The following is a 15,493-nucleotide window of genomic DNA, read 5'->3' as shown; positions in this document are numbered from 1 at the left end:
AAGGCGTATATGAAATGTAAATGAGAATTTCATGTTTAGGATTGGGTTCCATCCCCAAGATATCTTATTATGTATATGCAAATATTCCAAAATGTAAAGAAATCCAAAACCCCCAAATACTTCTGTTCCCAAGCATTTCAGATAAGGGATACTCAAGAAAAGAAAAGGAGAGGGGAGGGGAGGGGAGAGGGAAGGGGAGGGGAGAGGAGAAGAAAAAAAAGACTTTCTTCTCTCTGCTTTCCTTAGCAGCTTGTACCTGCCTCTGCCACAAACATTGTGTTATCTGAAATTGTTGATGTCTTAACGTACAAACAGTTCCTTTTCAAGAGTTGTGACTTGTCATAGTTATCTTTTTAAATCAATTACAGTTCCTAGAACAGAGTAAGAATTCAGTAAATGTTTGGAGAAAAAATCTGGCGTCTTTAATTCTGTCCTTGGGCAGTCCTAAACCAAGCTTCTAAAAAGGCAACACTGAGCTATGAACCTTGCTCATTTATCTTAGTCTCTCAGGAGAAGCCTTCTGCTGTTGGTGCCTGACAAATCCAAAGTCTGGTTTCTCTGGCAATCAAATTTACCTTCAGTCTTCAGCTTCTATTGTCTGGTAAGCTCTTCCCAACTTAACCCTTGCTTGTCCCTTCCCCACCACTGTGACTATATTCTGCCTTGCATTTGCTGATCATGACCCCCCAGTGCCCTTGCATTCCATTAGCCTGCCCTGATGGGCCATTTCTCTGCCTCTCCATCTGGCCTGAATCATCAGCCAGCTTGCACTCAATCAGCACCCCCAACCATCTCACCAGTACAACTCCAGGGCAGGCCAAATAGAAAACTCAGCATACTGTTTAAGGGTTGAAAACCTGCACCTTAGGATTTAATGCTCTCACATCTCTTCAGTTTGGCTTCCTTAAATTGTGTTACCACTGATTGGAAAGGGGGTAAAAAAATCAATTAATTACGTATTTTTAAAAATGCCGTGTGAGGCAGGTGCAGTGGCTCATGCCTGTAATCTCAGCACTTTCGGAGGCCAAAGTGGGAGGACTACTTGAAGCCAGGACTTCAAGACTAGACTGGGCAACATAGTGAGACCCTGTCTCTACAAGGTATTTTTAAAAATTGTCCTGGTGTAGTGGTGTTCACCTGTAGTCCCAGCTACCCAGGAAGCTGAGGTGAGAGAAATGCTTGAGCCCGGGAAGATGAGGCTGCAGTGGGCTATGGTTGGCGCCACTGCATTCAAGCCTGGATAACAAAGCGAGACTCTAGACACTCTGCCTCTCAAAATAAAATAAAATAAATAGCCTGTGAGTAATAAATACTACAAATCACAAACCGGTGCATCAACGTGCTTACAAAAACCTTTGGTCTTTTCCTTGGCCCAGGACTCCAAATTCCTTTGACCGAACAGGTTCCTACTACCAAATGGAAGAAATTTAAATTGAGACAGAGTCTCGCTCTATCCCCCAGCTCAATCCCCCACTGGAGTGCAGTGGCGTGCTCTCGGCTTCAGCTGACTGCAATCTCCACCTACCGGGTTCGAAAAATTCTCATGCCTCAGCCTCCCGAGTGGCTGAGATTACAGGCACCTGCCACCAAACACCGCTAATTTTTGTATTTTTTAGTAGAGATGGGGTTTTGCCATGATGGCCAGGCTGGTCTCCAACTCCTGACCTCAGTTGATCCACCGACCTTGGCCTCCCAAAGTGCTGGGATTACAGGCGTGAACCACAGCTCCTGGCCAAAGTTTAAATTTTCTTCTAAGTATCTAAGGAAAACTTGCTCAGTTAGAGTCCTCCCCCTATCAAAAAAAGCCTGAAGTCCCCAGGAACATCAACATATCTAGTTACAAGTTATAATTTACCTTGGTCTACACCTTATTTAGATGTTTTCAGTGCTTGTTAACTTCTATAAAAATTCAGCAACAACTACTTTTAGAATGGACAAGCTCAAACAGATAAGGATCTGTGTGCATGGATTAACTGAGAACACGCCTTAAAAGCTGCCAAATAGCTTCTCTAGTCAAAAACATTTGGAGGCTGAGGCCTTAAGGTTTGCTTAAATGCATGTTACTAACAACAGCCAATGTTCATAGCGTTTTTACAACGTGCAGACCACTGCACTGATTAGTTTAACACAGATTATCTCATTTATTCCTGTCAACATGCCTGCGAGAAAACCAATACAGAGAAAGGTTAATTAACTTGTCCAAAGACGCCCAGCTATTAAGCCATCAAGTGGGATTTCAACTACTTCAAGTCTCTGAACGCAGAAGCATTTTGCCTCGTGGGTTTCTAACAGATTTACTAGATACTGTGCCCGGAATTGGTGGGGGTTTGGTCTCACTGACTTCAAGAACGAAGCTGCAGACACTCGCGGTGTGCTACAGTTCTTAAAGGCAGCGTGTCCAGAGTTTGTTCCTTCTGAGGTTCCGATGTGTTGGGAGTTTCTTCCTTCTGGTGGGTTCGTGGTCTCACTGGCTGCTGGCATGAAGCTGCAGACTTTGGCGGGGAGTGTTACAGCTCTTAAGGCAGCTCGGCTGGATTTGTTTACTCCTCCCTGTGGGTGCGTGGTCTCGACGGCCTCAGGAGAGAAACTGCACACCTTCGCGGTGAGTGTTACAGCTCATAAAAGCAATGCGGACCCAAAGAGTCAGCAGCAGCAAGATTTATTGCAAACTGCGAGAAAACAAAACCACCACATGGTGCAAGAGTACCCAAGCAGGTTACCACCGCTGGTTGAGGTAGCCTGCTTTTATTCTCTTATCTGGCCCATCCACATCCTGCTGATTGGTCCATTTTACAGAGAGCTGATTGGCCTGTTTTTCAGAGCTGATTGGTCCATTTTGACAGGGTGCTGATTGGTGCGTTTACAATCCCTGAGCTACACACAAAAGTTCTCCAAGTCCCCACTAGATTAGCTAGATACAGAGTGCTAATTGGTGTATTTACAAACCCTGAGCTAGATACAGAGTGTTGATTGGTGTGCATTTACAAACCATGAGTTAGATACAGAGTGCTGATTGGTGTATTCACGATCCCTTAGCTAGACATAAAGATTCTCCAAGTCCCCATCAGATTAACTAGATAGAGTGCCCATTGGTGCATCCACAAACCCTGAGCTAGACACAGGGTGCTGATTGGTGTGTTCACAATCCCTTAGCTAGACATAAAGGTTCTCCAAGTCCTCTCTAGACTGAGGACCCCAGCTGGCTTCCCCCAGTGGAGCTGGCACTGAGGCCACAGGTGGAGCTGCCTGCCAGTCCCGCTCTGTGAGCCCACACTCCTCAGCCCTTGGGCGGTAGATGGGACCGGGTGCTGTGGAGCAGGGGGCGGTGCTCGTCAGGGAGGCTCGGGCGCGCAGGAGCCCCCGGTGGGTGGTGGGGAGGCTCAGGCATGGCTGGCTGCGGGTCCCAGTCCCGCCCTGCTGGGAGGCAGCTGAGGCCTGGCGAGAATTCGAACGCAGCACCGGTGGGCCGGCATTGCTGGGGGACTGGGCACACCCTCCGCAGCTGCTGGCCCAGGTGCTAAGTCCCTCACTACCCGGGTCCGGCGGAGCCGGCCGGCCGCTCTGAGTGCCGGCCCGCCAAGCCCACGCCCACCCGGAACTCTAGCTGGCTCGCAAGCGCCCGCACAGCCCTGGTTCCCGGCCGTGCCTCTCCCTCCACACCTCCCCGCAGGCTGAGGGAGCCGGCTCCGGCCTCCGCCATCCCAGGAAGGGGCTCCCACAGTGCAGCGGCGGGCTGAAGGGCTCCTCAAGCGCGGTCAGAGTGAGCGCTGAGGCCGAGGAGGCGCCAAGAGTGAGCGAGGGCTGCCAGCAGGCTGTCACCTCTCAATACTCCCTTTTTGTTATTTAGCTGCTAGCCCAAAGATTTTACTGGGTTATCTCAGCCTTTTGCTGCCAGGACCTAGATAAAAGCAGTGGCTCCTTGACCAACCTATTAGGTAAACTTAAAAGAGAGCCATTTGGCAGTAAGTCAATAATCATCTAGGAAGTACTCAGTAAATTTGTGCTGAATGAATGAATCTGTTCATTCATTTTAATAACCATTAAATAATTTTTTAAAGTCAAAGAGAGGTTGTCTGAAACCCTTCCCTCATTAAGTGCTCACATTAAACCTTGTACATTCCATTTTCGTGATTCAGGAAGGAGAAATTGCAGAAAAGTTGAGGGAGGTGGGGAGTAAGAAGGGTTATTTTGTAAGAAAAAAAAAGGCAAGGTGCTAGACCCAAAAAGATCCGGATATTCACTTCCAACATAATTCTTATTTAAGGAAAGGTCAGAAATTCAATGTGAGGGTAGACACTAAAATTGAAGAGGCTCTCAGAGTGATTTTTAAAAAATTTTTGTCAGAACTCCATCGTCACTCCAAAATGGTGAGATCTTCGAGAAAGTGATGTTGAAATTCGTCTGGGTCGCCGGGATGCTTCCCAGGAGAGTGCCCAGAGTTTCACTAACGAAAGATGGGTATTTAGCATAGCCATGGTCTGAGCGGGCAAAATGTACAGTCCCAGTGACTGAGAGGAGGCCAGCGGAGCGCGCGGGAACGAGGGTGGGGCCGCTCCAGGCTGGGCGCAGCTCGGGAGCCCCCTGCAGTGGACCCAAGCCGCCGCCAGATGGTTCCCGAGGATTAGGATCACGGGCACTTCCGGTCCCCTCGGTCAGCCCCTGTGCTAGCCTCTGGGCCGGCGCCTAGGCCGGCCAACGCGGACGCCGGGTTGCGGTGACTCCCAGCGGCGAGGTCAAGAGTCATTGGCCTGGGGCTGCAAGCGCCTCGCGCCTGGGCTCCCCCGCGCGCCCTGCGCTCTGAGGGCGATGATCCGGGACAGGGAGGCGCGCGCCGCGGGCGGCCATAGGCCACGGCGCGGGGCGGGAGGGGGCGCGGCGAGGCCCGCGGCGGGGCAAAACCGGCCTGGGCCCTGGCGGCCGCCGGAGCGCGTGCGGCGTGGACTTTGCCGGGCTCGCCACACAGCCCCAGACCCGTTTAGGACCGGGAGACCGAACGCAGCGTCCAGCCGGGGAGTTTCGGCGGCGTTCTCCGGGCACCGCGCGCGGGAAGCCAGACGCAGCGGGGGGACACAGCTCGCGGTGGCGTTGCCAGAGTGAGGAGTTAGCAGGCAGGACTTGACGAGGCTCTTTGGTTTTTCTAGTCCTCAACCACTGAAGAAGAAGCTTGATGCTTGGCTGTCAGAAGACATGAATTACGCACGGTTCATCACGGCAGCGAGCGCAGCCAGAAACCCTTCTCCCATCCGGACCATGAGTGAGAAACGGGGTGACCATCTCTCCTTTGGGGTGGGGCATTCCTCGCACAGCCTCTAAGGAGGGTTCCCTAGCAAGCCACTGCTTGGTTGCATCCATGCGTACCCCTGTGCACGCTCGCGGTGAGCCAGGCTCTGCGTGCAGAAATGAAATAGACACAGCCTTTGTTCTCAAAGAACTCGGGCTGAAACGGAAGGCGGGTATTTCTGCTGGAGCAGAGTAGGAGCAACAGTAGAGAGAGGCGCAGACTGCTGTGGGGCACGGCCTTGGAAGGGAGGGGGCGTGCTATCAAGAAAGGCTCTTCCTGGGAAGCTGAGAAGGGGCATGCACAGCGTGCAGATGGGTGTGCAGTGGAGAGGGCCAGGTAAATGGGAGAGGGGTGGGCCATGAAGCTCACAGACAGGTCGGGGCTAAGTGGAGGAGGGCTTCTGCTATTGTGGCCCTTTGCTGTCTTTCTGATCCCTCTGCCTTCTCTTTGGTCACCTTCATTCTTTAGTCCCTCCGCAAGTGAGGTGCCCAGAAAAACTTATTCTGTATGTTTATTTCAGACTAGCTTTTGTCTTAGTCCATTCAGGCTGCTATAACAAAATACCACAAACTGGGTAATTTATGAACAATAGAATTATTTCTCACAGTTCTGGAAGCTAGGAAGTCTAAGATCAGAGTGCCAGCAGTTTCTGTGTCTGGTGAGAGCCCTTCCTTATAGACAGAGCCATCTTGCTGCATCCTCACGTGGTAGAAGGGAGAACCTATGTCCTCACGTGGCAGAAGGGCCAAGGGCATTCCCTCAGCCCTCTTTTATAAGTGCACCGATCCCATTCAGGAGGGTGGATCCCTCCTGACCTAATCACCTCTAGAGACCCCACCTCTTAAAACTATCACATTAGTATTAACTTCCAAGTATGAATTTGGGGGAGCACCAACATTTAGACCATAGCACACTCTATCACTAGAAATCGTTAAACTTTATAGTTTTATTGACTATAATGCATGCTTAACTATCCGCTTATAACAATCTTCAATGAAATTGTTTCTTCTCTTCCATGTGTATTGTAGCTGACATATTGAGCAGAGGACCAAAATCGATGATCTCCTTGGCTGGTGGCTTACCAAATCCAAACATGTTTCCTTTTAAGACTGCCGTAATCACTGTAGAAAATGGAAAGACCATCCAATTTGGAGAAGAGATGATGAAGAGAGCACTTCAGTATTCTCCGAGTGCTGGGTAAGTATCAATACTTAACATAATTTTATTGGCTTATTTTCATGAGAAATATTCTAAGGCCCATTGATAAAGAATATTAAAGAAATATTCTAAGGTCCATTCATAAATATTCTAAAGCTATTGACCCATTTGGTCATTCAGTGACCAAATACTCAGTCATTGAATACTAACCAAGTGAGTATTCAATGGTTAGGAAGGTCTGGGGAAAGGTTTTCAAAGGATAATTAAGAGCAGAAAGGATATTGAGTGTTTAACACTCCTCAGTGATTGCTTCTCAATCGCAAATGACCGAGAAGGCTTCTAGAAGGAAATACCATTAGAGCTGAGTCCAAAAAAATGAGATGTCCAGGTGAAAAAAACATATCAGGAGAAATGAAGAAACGGAAGATCCAGGATGCTTCAACTTTAAAAAGTTGAAGCATCCTGGATCTTCCGTTTCTTCATTTTATAGTCTAAACAAGCAGTCATGCAAATACATTGAATATAGTCATTCATTTCTATAGTCTAAACAAGCAGCCATTCAAATACATTGCCCTCATATGTTCAAATGTCTTTAATTTCTTAAAGGCAAGCTGAAACATATACTTCGACTTTCTTAGCTGGTCTTCTTCAAGTGATAAAGGATAATTTATAGAGAATCTATAAATTATACTTTATTAAAACCTGCTTTGTTCTGTGATTGAAAAGTGTATTGAAATGTTATTCATGTATATATGTATTAGTTATGTAATATGTTAAATATACATAGGCTTATTCAAACATTCCATGGCACAAACAGCTTATTGAGTCTGAACTTCTAGGTAGCCATAGAACTCTTCCTAGAGAGAACAAAGAATCGATTATGCAATGAATGCGCTGAAGACTTCAGGTTTGGAATAAGAAAGATGTAGATTCAAATCTCAGCTCATTTATTACATAATTGACTTTCTGAGAATTTCTGGCTGAATGACTTATGGGAATTTCCTAATCTCTAAGTCTACTGCCTATCTTTTAAATAGGAATATTAATACTGGCAAAAAGCATTTGAGGGTTTTTTAATTGAGTGTACAAAGTGCTTGATAAAGCTGTCATTTATTATTTCCTGTCTACTACTGTTACTGTGATTTTTACTACTATGAATTTAAATATACATTTTTTGCTTTAGAATTCCGGAGCTTTTGTCCTGGCTAAAACAGTTACAAATAAAATTGCATAATCCTCCTACCATCCATTACCCACCCAGTCAAGGACAAATGGACCTATGTGTCACATCTGGCAGCCAACAAGGTCTTTGTAAGGTAAGACTGAAAGGAAAACTCAGCCAAAATGTAGAATTGGAAGCATTCATTTCTGTAGTCCTCTCGCACTTAACCACAAAGAGTCATATTTTATGGATTACTGGTAGTCTTTCTTGTCTTCACCTTGAATTATAAACAGGGAACTAAAAGACAAATCGTAGGATGGGGGTGGGAGCAGTTGTGGCCGGGGATGGGCAAGGGTGGGTAGGGGGTGTTGACTGTAAGCAGAAGCCAGGTGGAAATATTGTAGGTTGATCTATCAATATTTCCCCCTAGTTTTCCTCATTGTGAACACAAGGACTTTGAAAAATTATCTGCTCTTAACATCATTCACTAGCCTAATCTTTCTTAAATATTAAATACAGAGCATGTGGTCAATTACCCAGACCTATTAACCATTAAAGCAGGATTCCCACTAAGGGAGTACTCAACTCCTACCAAAAGCTTAGTGAACATTGCTTAATTTCATCTGGCTCAAAAATTCAAGTTACAATTGATTTCCGCCTATAGTTAGGAAATTTCAATACAATTTTTAAATTTTTTGGAGGGCATACTTTCATATTCCTGAGATACACATATTTATATTCTTTTACATATCTGTCTGTAGAATCTCTGCTTGCCACTGCTTGTATCTTGTCCCCCTCTTGAGTGTATTTCTCTAGATCTATTTATATGTCTATATCTCTGATTTCTTACATGGATTGGTTCTCTCTCCCTCTCCCCCTGGCGTTAGTTATTCCATCTTCTTCCCTTCTGGGTTCCAGGAACTCCACAGATGTAAACACCACTGGTTAGTTGCCACAATAAAGAGACCACATCTGTGGTCCTCAGTTTGATCTGTTATTTTCTTTTCTTTCTTTTTTTTTTTTTTTTTGAGACAGGGTCTCACCCTGTCACCCAGACTGGAGTGCAGTGGCGCAGTCACGGCTCCCTGCAGTCTCGACCTCCCTGGGCTCCAACAGTTCTTCCACCTTAGCCTCCCAAGTAGCTGGGACTGCAGGTGCACACCAATATGCCTAGCTAATTTTTATATTCTTTTGCCATGTTGGACAGGCTGGTCTTGAGCTCAGGGGCTCAAGCAATCTGCCCACCTTGGCCTCCCAAAGTGCTGGTATATTTTCTCCTTTGTTTTCCATGAATAATAAGATTCTCTATATTCATTCTCAGATCTAAATTAATCTATGACTCCCATTTATCTTTATCTTAAACCAGAGTAGTTTTCTTTTTCACAGAAATATGAAAACTGTAATCTGGTTTGCTTTAATGAATTTTAATTAAATTATTGTTACAGAATAATGGGTTACAGTAGTAAAAATATTTTTTAAAGTTTTTAAAAATTAAAAAAACTTACCCTTTTTGTATTTAATTAGGAAAAGTAAAAGAATTAGCTAGTGTTTGAGTCTTTGCTTGAAGAGAAACATTTGTGATTGTATAGAATGATATAAGAGTATTTTTCAATGAAATAAATTCTTTCCTCAAGAAAGGATACTATGGACTTTTTCTTCCAGAAAGTTGCTCAAGACAGTTTCTTCTTTATCCATCACAACGCCAGTTCCACAAAAAAGGAAGATAGCATAGATGGCTAAATACATCAATAACTTACTACTTACAGACATGCTTATTATAGGGGCACTAATATGTATCTGGTTTAATATTTCTTCCACTTTGTTCTCCAGGAGTCATGTTATTTTAGACTCCTGTGTTTCTCTCTCATCTTTTAAACAATGCTCCCAGATGATAAACAGCCTTCCCTTCTAATTTAGGATATTCAAAATTTGTATGTCCCCTAACTGATATGAAAAATATATTTACAGTTGACCCTCGAACAATGCAGGGGTTTAAGGGCAATGACTCCATGCAGTTGAAAATCTGCATATAACTTTTGACTCCTCCAAAACATAACTACTAATAGGCTACTCTTGACCAGAAGCCTTACTGATAATATAGTCAGTTAAGACATATTTTATATTTTATATGTATTGTACACTATATTTTTACAATAAAGTAAACTAGAGAAAATAAAATGGTATTAGAAAGTCATGAGCAAGAGAAAATATATTTACCATTAAGTGGAAGTGGATCATCATATAGGTCTTCATCCTCATCTTCATGTTTCTTAGGCTGAGGAGAAGGAGGAAGAGGAGGGGTTGGTCTTGCTGTCTCAGGGGAGGCAGAGGCAGAAGAAACTGTGCATATAAGTGAACTGTGCAGTTCAAATCTATGTTGTTCAAGGATCAACGCTAATTAGGTTTTCATTTGATCTGTTGATATGTACATGCTGCCACCCAAGTGATTCCTTTGGTCCTAGGATGTCTTGTAAAGCTTAAGTCAATTAGAAACTTTTTGGAGGAGGATACTGTTTGTCATAAGATGCCAAAAGCTCATAAGGAAAAGGTAAATTCAACATCACAGGCCAGTTGGGGAACAAAAGTCAAATCTTCTATCTCAATTGATAATGGCCCTACCTTTTGTGGTGAGATGTGGGTTGTTAAAATGATAGGAAAAAGGACTCAAACTGGGGATTGTGAAACATCACAAGTTAAGAAGCGATTATTCTGTGACTTATGTATGATTTAGTCATAATAGACCCCTTTGATTTAGGCTGGAAAAATCTATTGCCTGGCTCTAGTGATTGTAGTAGAAATCATATTATCCACATAATTTACAAAGATTGTCAAACCTTTTATTACTTGACCTAGAAATATTCTTTAACTCCATTGATCTCCCCATCCATTTTATTTTTAAAAATTAATTTTTAATTTTTCCTGTTGCCATAAAATACACATATGAGATTTGCTATCCTTGCCATTTTTAAGTATACAGTTCAGTGGTAATAAGTACATTTATATTCTTTATTTTTCCTTCACCCTATCTCCCTCCTGTCCTTTCCAGCCTCTGGTAACCACCAATCTACTCTCTATGCTTATGAGATCCACTTTTTTAGCTCCCACAGATGAGGGAGAACATGCAATATTTGTGTTTCTGTACTTGGCTTATTTCACTTAACAAAATGACCTCCAGTTCTATCCATGTTGCTGCAAATGACAGGATTTTATTCCTTTTTTATGGTTGAATAATATTCCATTGTGTGTATACCACATTTTCCTTATCCGTTCATCCGCTGATGGACACTTAGGTTGGTTCCATATTTTGGCTATTGTGAATAAGTGCCATAATAAACATGGAGGTGCAGATACTGCTTTGATATATTGATGTTTTTGTTTTGGATATATACTCAGCAGTGGAATTGCAGGATTATATGGTAGTTCTATTTTCAGTTTTTTGAGGAACCTCTGTACTGTTCTCCGTAGTGGCTGTACCAATTTACATTCCCATTAAAGTGTATAAGGGTTCCCCTTTCTCTACCCTCATCAGCATCTGTTATCACTTGTCTTTTTGAAACTATCCATTTTTACTATGGTGAGGTAATATCTCATTGTGGTTTTGAGGTTTTTCTGATTGCATTAGTAATATTGAACTTTTTTAATGCCTTTTGGCCATTTTTATGTCTTCTTTTAGAAATGTCTGTTAAGATCTTTTGCCCATTTTTTAATGGGATTATTTGGGGGTTTTGCTATTGAATTGTTAATCCCTTGTCAGATGGGTAGTTCGCAAATATTTTCTTCTCTCCTGTAGGTTGTTCTAGTTCCTTGAAGTGCATTATTAGGTTGTTAATTTGAAGTCTTCCTACTTTCTTGAAACAGGCATTTATTGCTATAAACTTTCCTCTTAGTATTTTTGCTGTCTTCCACAAATTTTAGTATATTGCGTTTCCATTTTCATTTATCTCAGTAAAACTTTTAATTTCCTTCTGAATTTTTCATTGACCCATTCAGGAGCACATTGTTTAATTTTCATGTGTTTGCATATTTTATAAAGTTCCTCTTGTTATTGATTTCTAGTTTTATTATTGTGGTCAGAAAAGATATTTGATAAGATTTGGTTTTTTTAATTTGTTTAGACTTGTTTTATAGCCTAAGGTATGGTCTGTTCTGCAGACTCTTCATTGTGCTCATGAAAGTATATGCTGCAGCAGTTGGTTGAATATTTTTGTAACTGTCTGCTAGGTCTATTAGATCTAATATGTAGTTTTACCTCACTGTTTCTTCATGTTGATTTTCTGTCTGGATAATCTGTTCATTACTGAGAGTGAAATTTTAAAGTCTCCTACTATTATTGTATTGCATTCTATCTCTCCCTTTAAATTTATTAATATTTGTATACTTGGGAGGTTGTATTATCTTGCTGAATTGACCCCTTTATCATTATATAGTGACCTTCTTTGTTTCTTTTTACAATCTTAGGTTTGTAGTCTATTTTATCTAAGTGTAGCTACACCTACTCTTTTTAGGTTTCCAATTCCATGGAATATGTTTTTCCACCTCCTCATTTTCAGACTGTGTGTCTTTATAGGTGAGGTGGGTTTCTTGTAGGCTGCGTATGATTGGGTCTTGTTTCTTTATCCACTCAGCCACTCCATGCCTTTTAATGGGAGAATGGAGACCATTTACATTCAGTGTTATTATTGATAAGTTAGGACTTACTACTGGCATTTTGTTGCTTGTGTTCTGGTTGTTTTGAGACTCCTCTCTTCTTTTCTTCCTTTCTTACTGTCTTCCTTTGTGGTTAAGTGATTTTCTCTGGTAGTATTTTGTAATTTGTTGCTCTTTATTTTTAGTGAATCAATTATAAGTTTTTGTACTGTGGTTACCATGAGGCTTACAAAAAAAAAATCTTATAACAAGTTATTTTAAAGAGGTAACAACTTATCTTGGATCAACTTATCTTGGAGAAGCAAACAAATGCAAAAAACACAAAAAAAATCCTCTATTCTCTAACTCCATTCCCCGCACATTTTGGCTTTGAGATGTCTCAATTTACATATTACCTATCTTAACAGGTTGCTGTAGCTATTATTGGTTTTGATCAATTTGTCATTTAGGCTTCATATGAGAATTATGAGTGGATTGCACACCATAATTATAATCATAGAGTATTCTGGGTTTGTCCACGTACTTAATTTTACCAGTGGGTTTTTTACCTTGAAAAGTTTTCTTTTGCACATTAGTATTTTTTTCTTTCAGGTTGGAGAAGTCCCTTTAGCATTTCTCGTAAGATGGATCTGGTGGTGGTAAATTCTCTCAGCTTTAGTTTGTCTAGGAAAGACTTTATCTCTCCATCATATTTGAAGGATAATTTTGCTGGATACAATATTCTTGGATGATCGCTTCTCGACCTTTTGGCTAAGATCAAGTGTACAATATTTTTGGATGGGCCGGGAATGGTAGCTCACGCCTGTAATCCCAGCACTTTGGGAGGCTGAGATGGGAAGATTGCTTGAGGCCGGGAGTTCGAGCCCAGCCTGGTTAACATAGCGAGGCCCCATCTCAGTCAATCAATCAATAAAAATATATATATGTATTCTTAGATAGCAGCTTTTTTCTTTGGGCACTTTGAAAATGTCATTTCTCTTCTTCCTGGCCTGTACAGTTCCATTGAGATGTCTGTTGCCAGACAAATTAGAGCTCATGTATATATTATTTTCTTCTTTTGTCTTGTTGCTTTTCATATCTTCTCTTTGCTTATCTTAGCCTTTGACAGTTTAATTCTTATATGCCTTGAGGTAGTTTTATTTGGATTGAATCTGTTTGATGTTCTCAGACCTTCTTCTGTGGCCTGGATATTTATCTCTCTAACGTTTAGAAACTTTTCTGTTATTATTTCTTTAAATAAGCTTTGTACTCCTTGCTTTTGCTCACCTTCCTCTTGCAGACCAATGATTCTTAGATTTAGTCTTTTGGGGTAATTTTCTGTATTTCATAGGCACCCTTTGTTCTTTTTTCTTTTTTCCCCGACTGTATTTTCACATAGCCAATCTTCAAGCTTACCTATTTTCCCTTCTGCTGGGTCCATTTTGATGATGAGAGCCTTTAATGAGTTCATCAGTTCAACAATTCTCAGTTCAGTATTTCTCAGTTTCAAAATTTCTGGGGTTTTTTGTTATTTTTATTATTTCGATCTCTTTGTTAAATGTCTCTGATAAATTTCTGAATTGCTGTTCTGAGTTATCTTGAAGATCACTGAGTTTTCTTAAAACTGCTATTTTGAATTTTTGGTCAAAAAGCTGACAAATTGCCATCTTGTTCGGATCAGTCACTGGATTTTTGCTTTGTCATTTTGGGGAGGTCATGGTTTCCTGTTGGCTATTGTTTCTTGTATGTATACATCAGTTTTTTGCATTAAAGGATTAGTTATTTATTCTAGTTTTGTTTGTTTGTTTGTTTTGTCTGGCTTGCTTTGCTTTTTATTGGATATATTTGCTTAGTAAATCTCTATTGCTGGGTCACTGCTTCCTTGTTGGCATCTTCCGAGGTGGCACCTTAAGCCCAGCTTTAGTAAATAATTCAAGAACAGCCTGTCCCAAATCAGGGAGGTCCCAAAGGATTTATTCCATTGGCATGAGATGGCTAGCAAAAGAATTATACCCAGGAACCTCTGGAACATTCCTCCTGCAGTGTGGTGCTGCTGAACAGTCACTCTGCTTTGGCATGCCTTTCGCTGAGTTACAGTGCAGAGTTTCCAGGGCTTGGGATGGTAGTCCTACCTCCCCATTTTGTCTCTGCCTGTCTTCAGGGATGTTTTTCCCTCCAGGCAGTCATGATGCTTCCCAAGGGTTAAGGCAAGGACTGGTCTCCAGCCAGGGAACCAAAGATGGTGGGGAAAACTCTTGGCCACCTCAATCTCACTTTTTCCAGTGTAGAAGCCGTGAATTAGGGGGAGTTTTTCCACGTGCTTGGTGCCAGGCAGAATTGGGAGGAGAGGTATCATAGATGCAGAAGTATGCCTTTCTAACCATCTGCTCAGAGTTTTTTCACTTCTCTGTAGTCCTAGGAACTGACTCATCCTCATATTTGAGTTCTGGGTTGTTTCTGGTGTAAATTTTAGCACTGTATATTTGTTAGTGGTTTTGTGGGAGGGAATGAAGTCAACTTGCTTCTACACCACCATTTTGGAACTGGAAGTCTCCCCCACCCTTTTGAAAACACTGTCCTCCTCCAGCTCTCTCGGTAGCATGTTGTGTGGTTCTCCTCCAGCCCACTTTCCCTGCCTTCCTTGCAGTGTCCTCCTCTACCCAGCCATTATTTATTGGAGTTCCCTGTAGCTCAGTCCTTGAACATCTCTCCTTAGTCTATGTACTTTTCCTGGGTATCTCCATTTACATTCACATGATCAACCATATGCCAGTAATTGGAGTTCCCTGTAGCTCGGTCCTTGAACATCTCTCCTTAGTCTATGTACTTTTCCTGGGTATCTCCATTTACATTCACATGATCAACCATATGCCAGTAACTTCCAAGCTCCTTCCAAATCCATTTGTCCATCTATCCATCTGACATCATCACAGGATGTTTCAAAGGCATCTCACACTAAAACAAATCATCCTCTCACTCAGATATGGATGGCTTTTTGGTTATGTGTTTCAGTGAATGGCAACACCATCTGTCTAGTTCCATAACCAAATATCTAGGCATCATTCTTGACACCTCCTCTTCCTCATTTCCCTATTGTCCATAATCATGTTCCATTACTTTTCATTTCCTAATACCTCTCAGTTCTTCTCTACAATTCCCCTGTCACCACTCTACTTTAAGATGACCCTTACCTGTTCCAGGCCTGTGGCAGTAACTTCCCAAACAATCCTAAAAACTTTCCAAACTTTCCACATGTATTCTCACCC

At 42.3% G+C, this 15,493-nt stretch overlaps 1 protein-coding gene across 6 annotated transcripts in view; it reads left to right on the top strand.

Moving 5' to 3' along the window:
- Nucleotides 1–436: 436 nt before the first annotated feature.
- AADAT (aminoadipate aminotransferase) overlaps nt 437–15,493 on the top strand; it is a 34,252-nt gene continuing 19,195 nt past the window's right edge. Inside the window, exons 1-4 of one of the 6 annotated variants that reach the window (XM_055384439.2) lie at nt 437–601; nt 5,142–5,254; nt 6,310–6,478; nt 7,623–7,755. In XM_055384439.2, the coding sequence (XP_055240414.1) occupies nt 5,188–5,254; nt 6,310–6,478; nt 7,623–7,755 (369 nt within the window). In that variant the 5' untranslated portion in view covers nt 437–601; nt 5,142–5,187. Of the gene's footprint in view, nt 602–2,362; nt 2,603–3,162; nt 3,263–4,382; nt 4,733–5,141; nt 5,255–5,327; nt 5,618–6,309; nt 6,479–7,622; nt 7,756–15,493 lie in introns of those variants that run through there. The other 5 variants (XM_063705645.1, XM_004040627.4, XM_063705643.1 and 2 more) reach the window with 5 other exon arrangements.

Source organism: Gorilla gorilla, chromosome 3, assembly GCF_029281585.2.
Source record: "Gorilla gorilla gorilla isolate KB3781 chromosome 3, NHGRI_mGorGor1-v2.1_pri, whole genome shotgun sequence".
In the NCBI taxonomy this organism is placed as follows: domain Eukaryota; kingdom Metazoa; phylum Chordata; class Mammalia; order Primates; family Hominidae; genus Gorilla; species Gorilla gorilla.
This window is presented reverse-complemented; position numbering and strand designations above follow the sequence as displayed.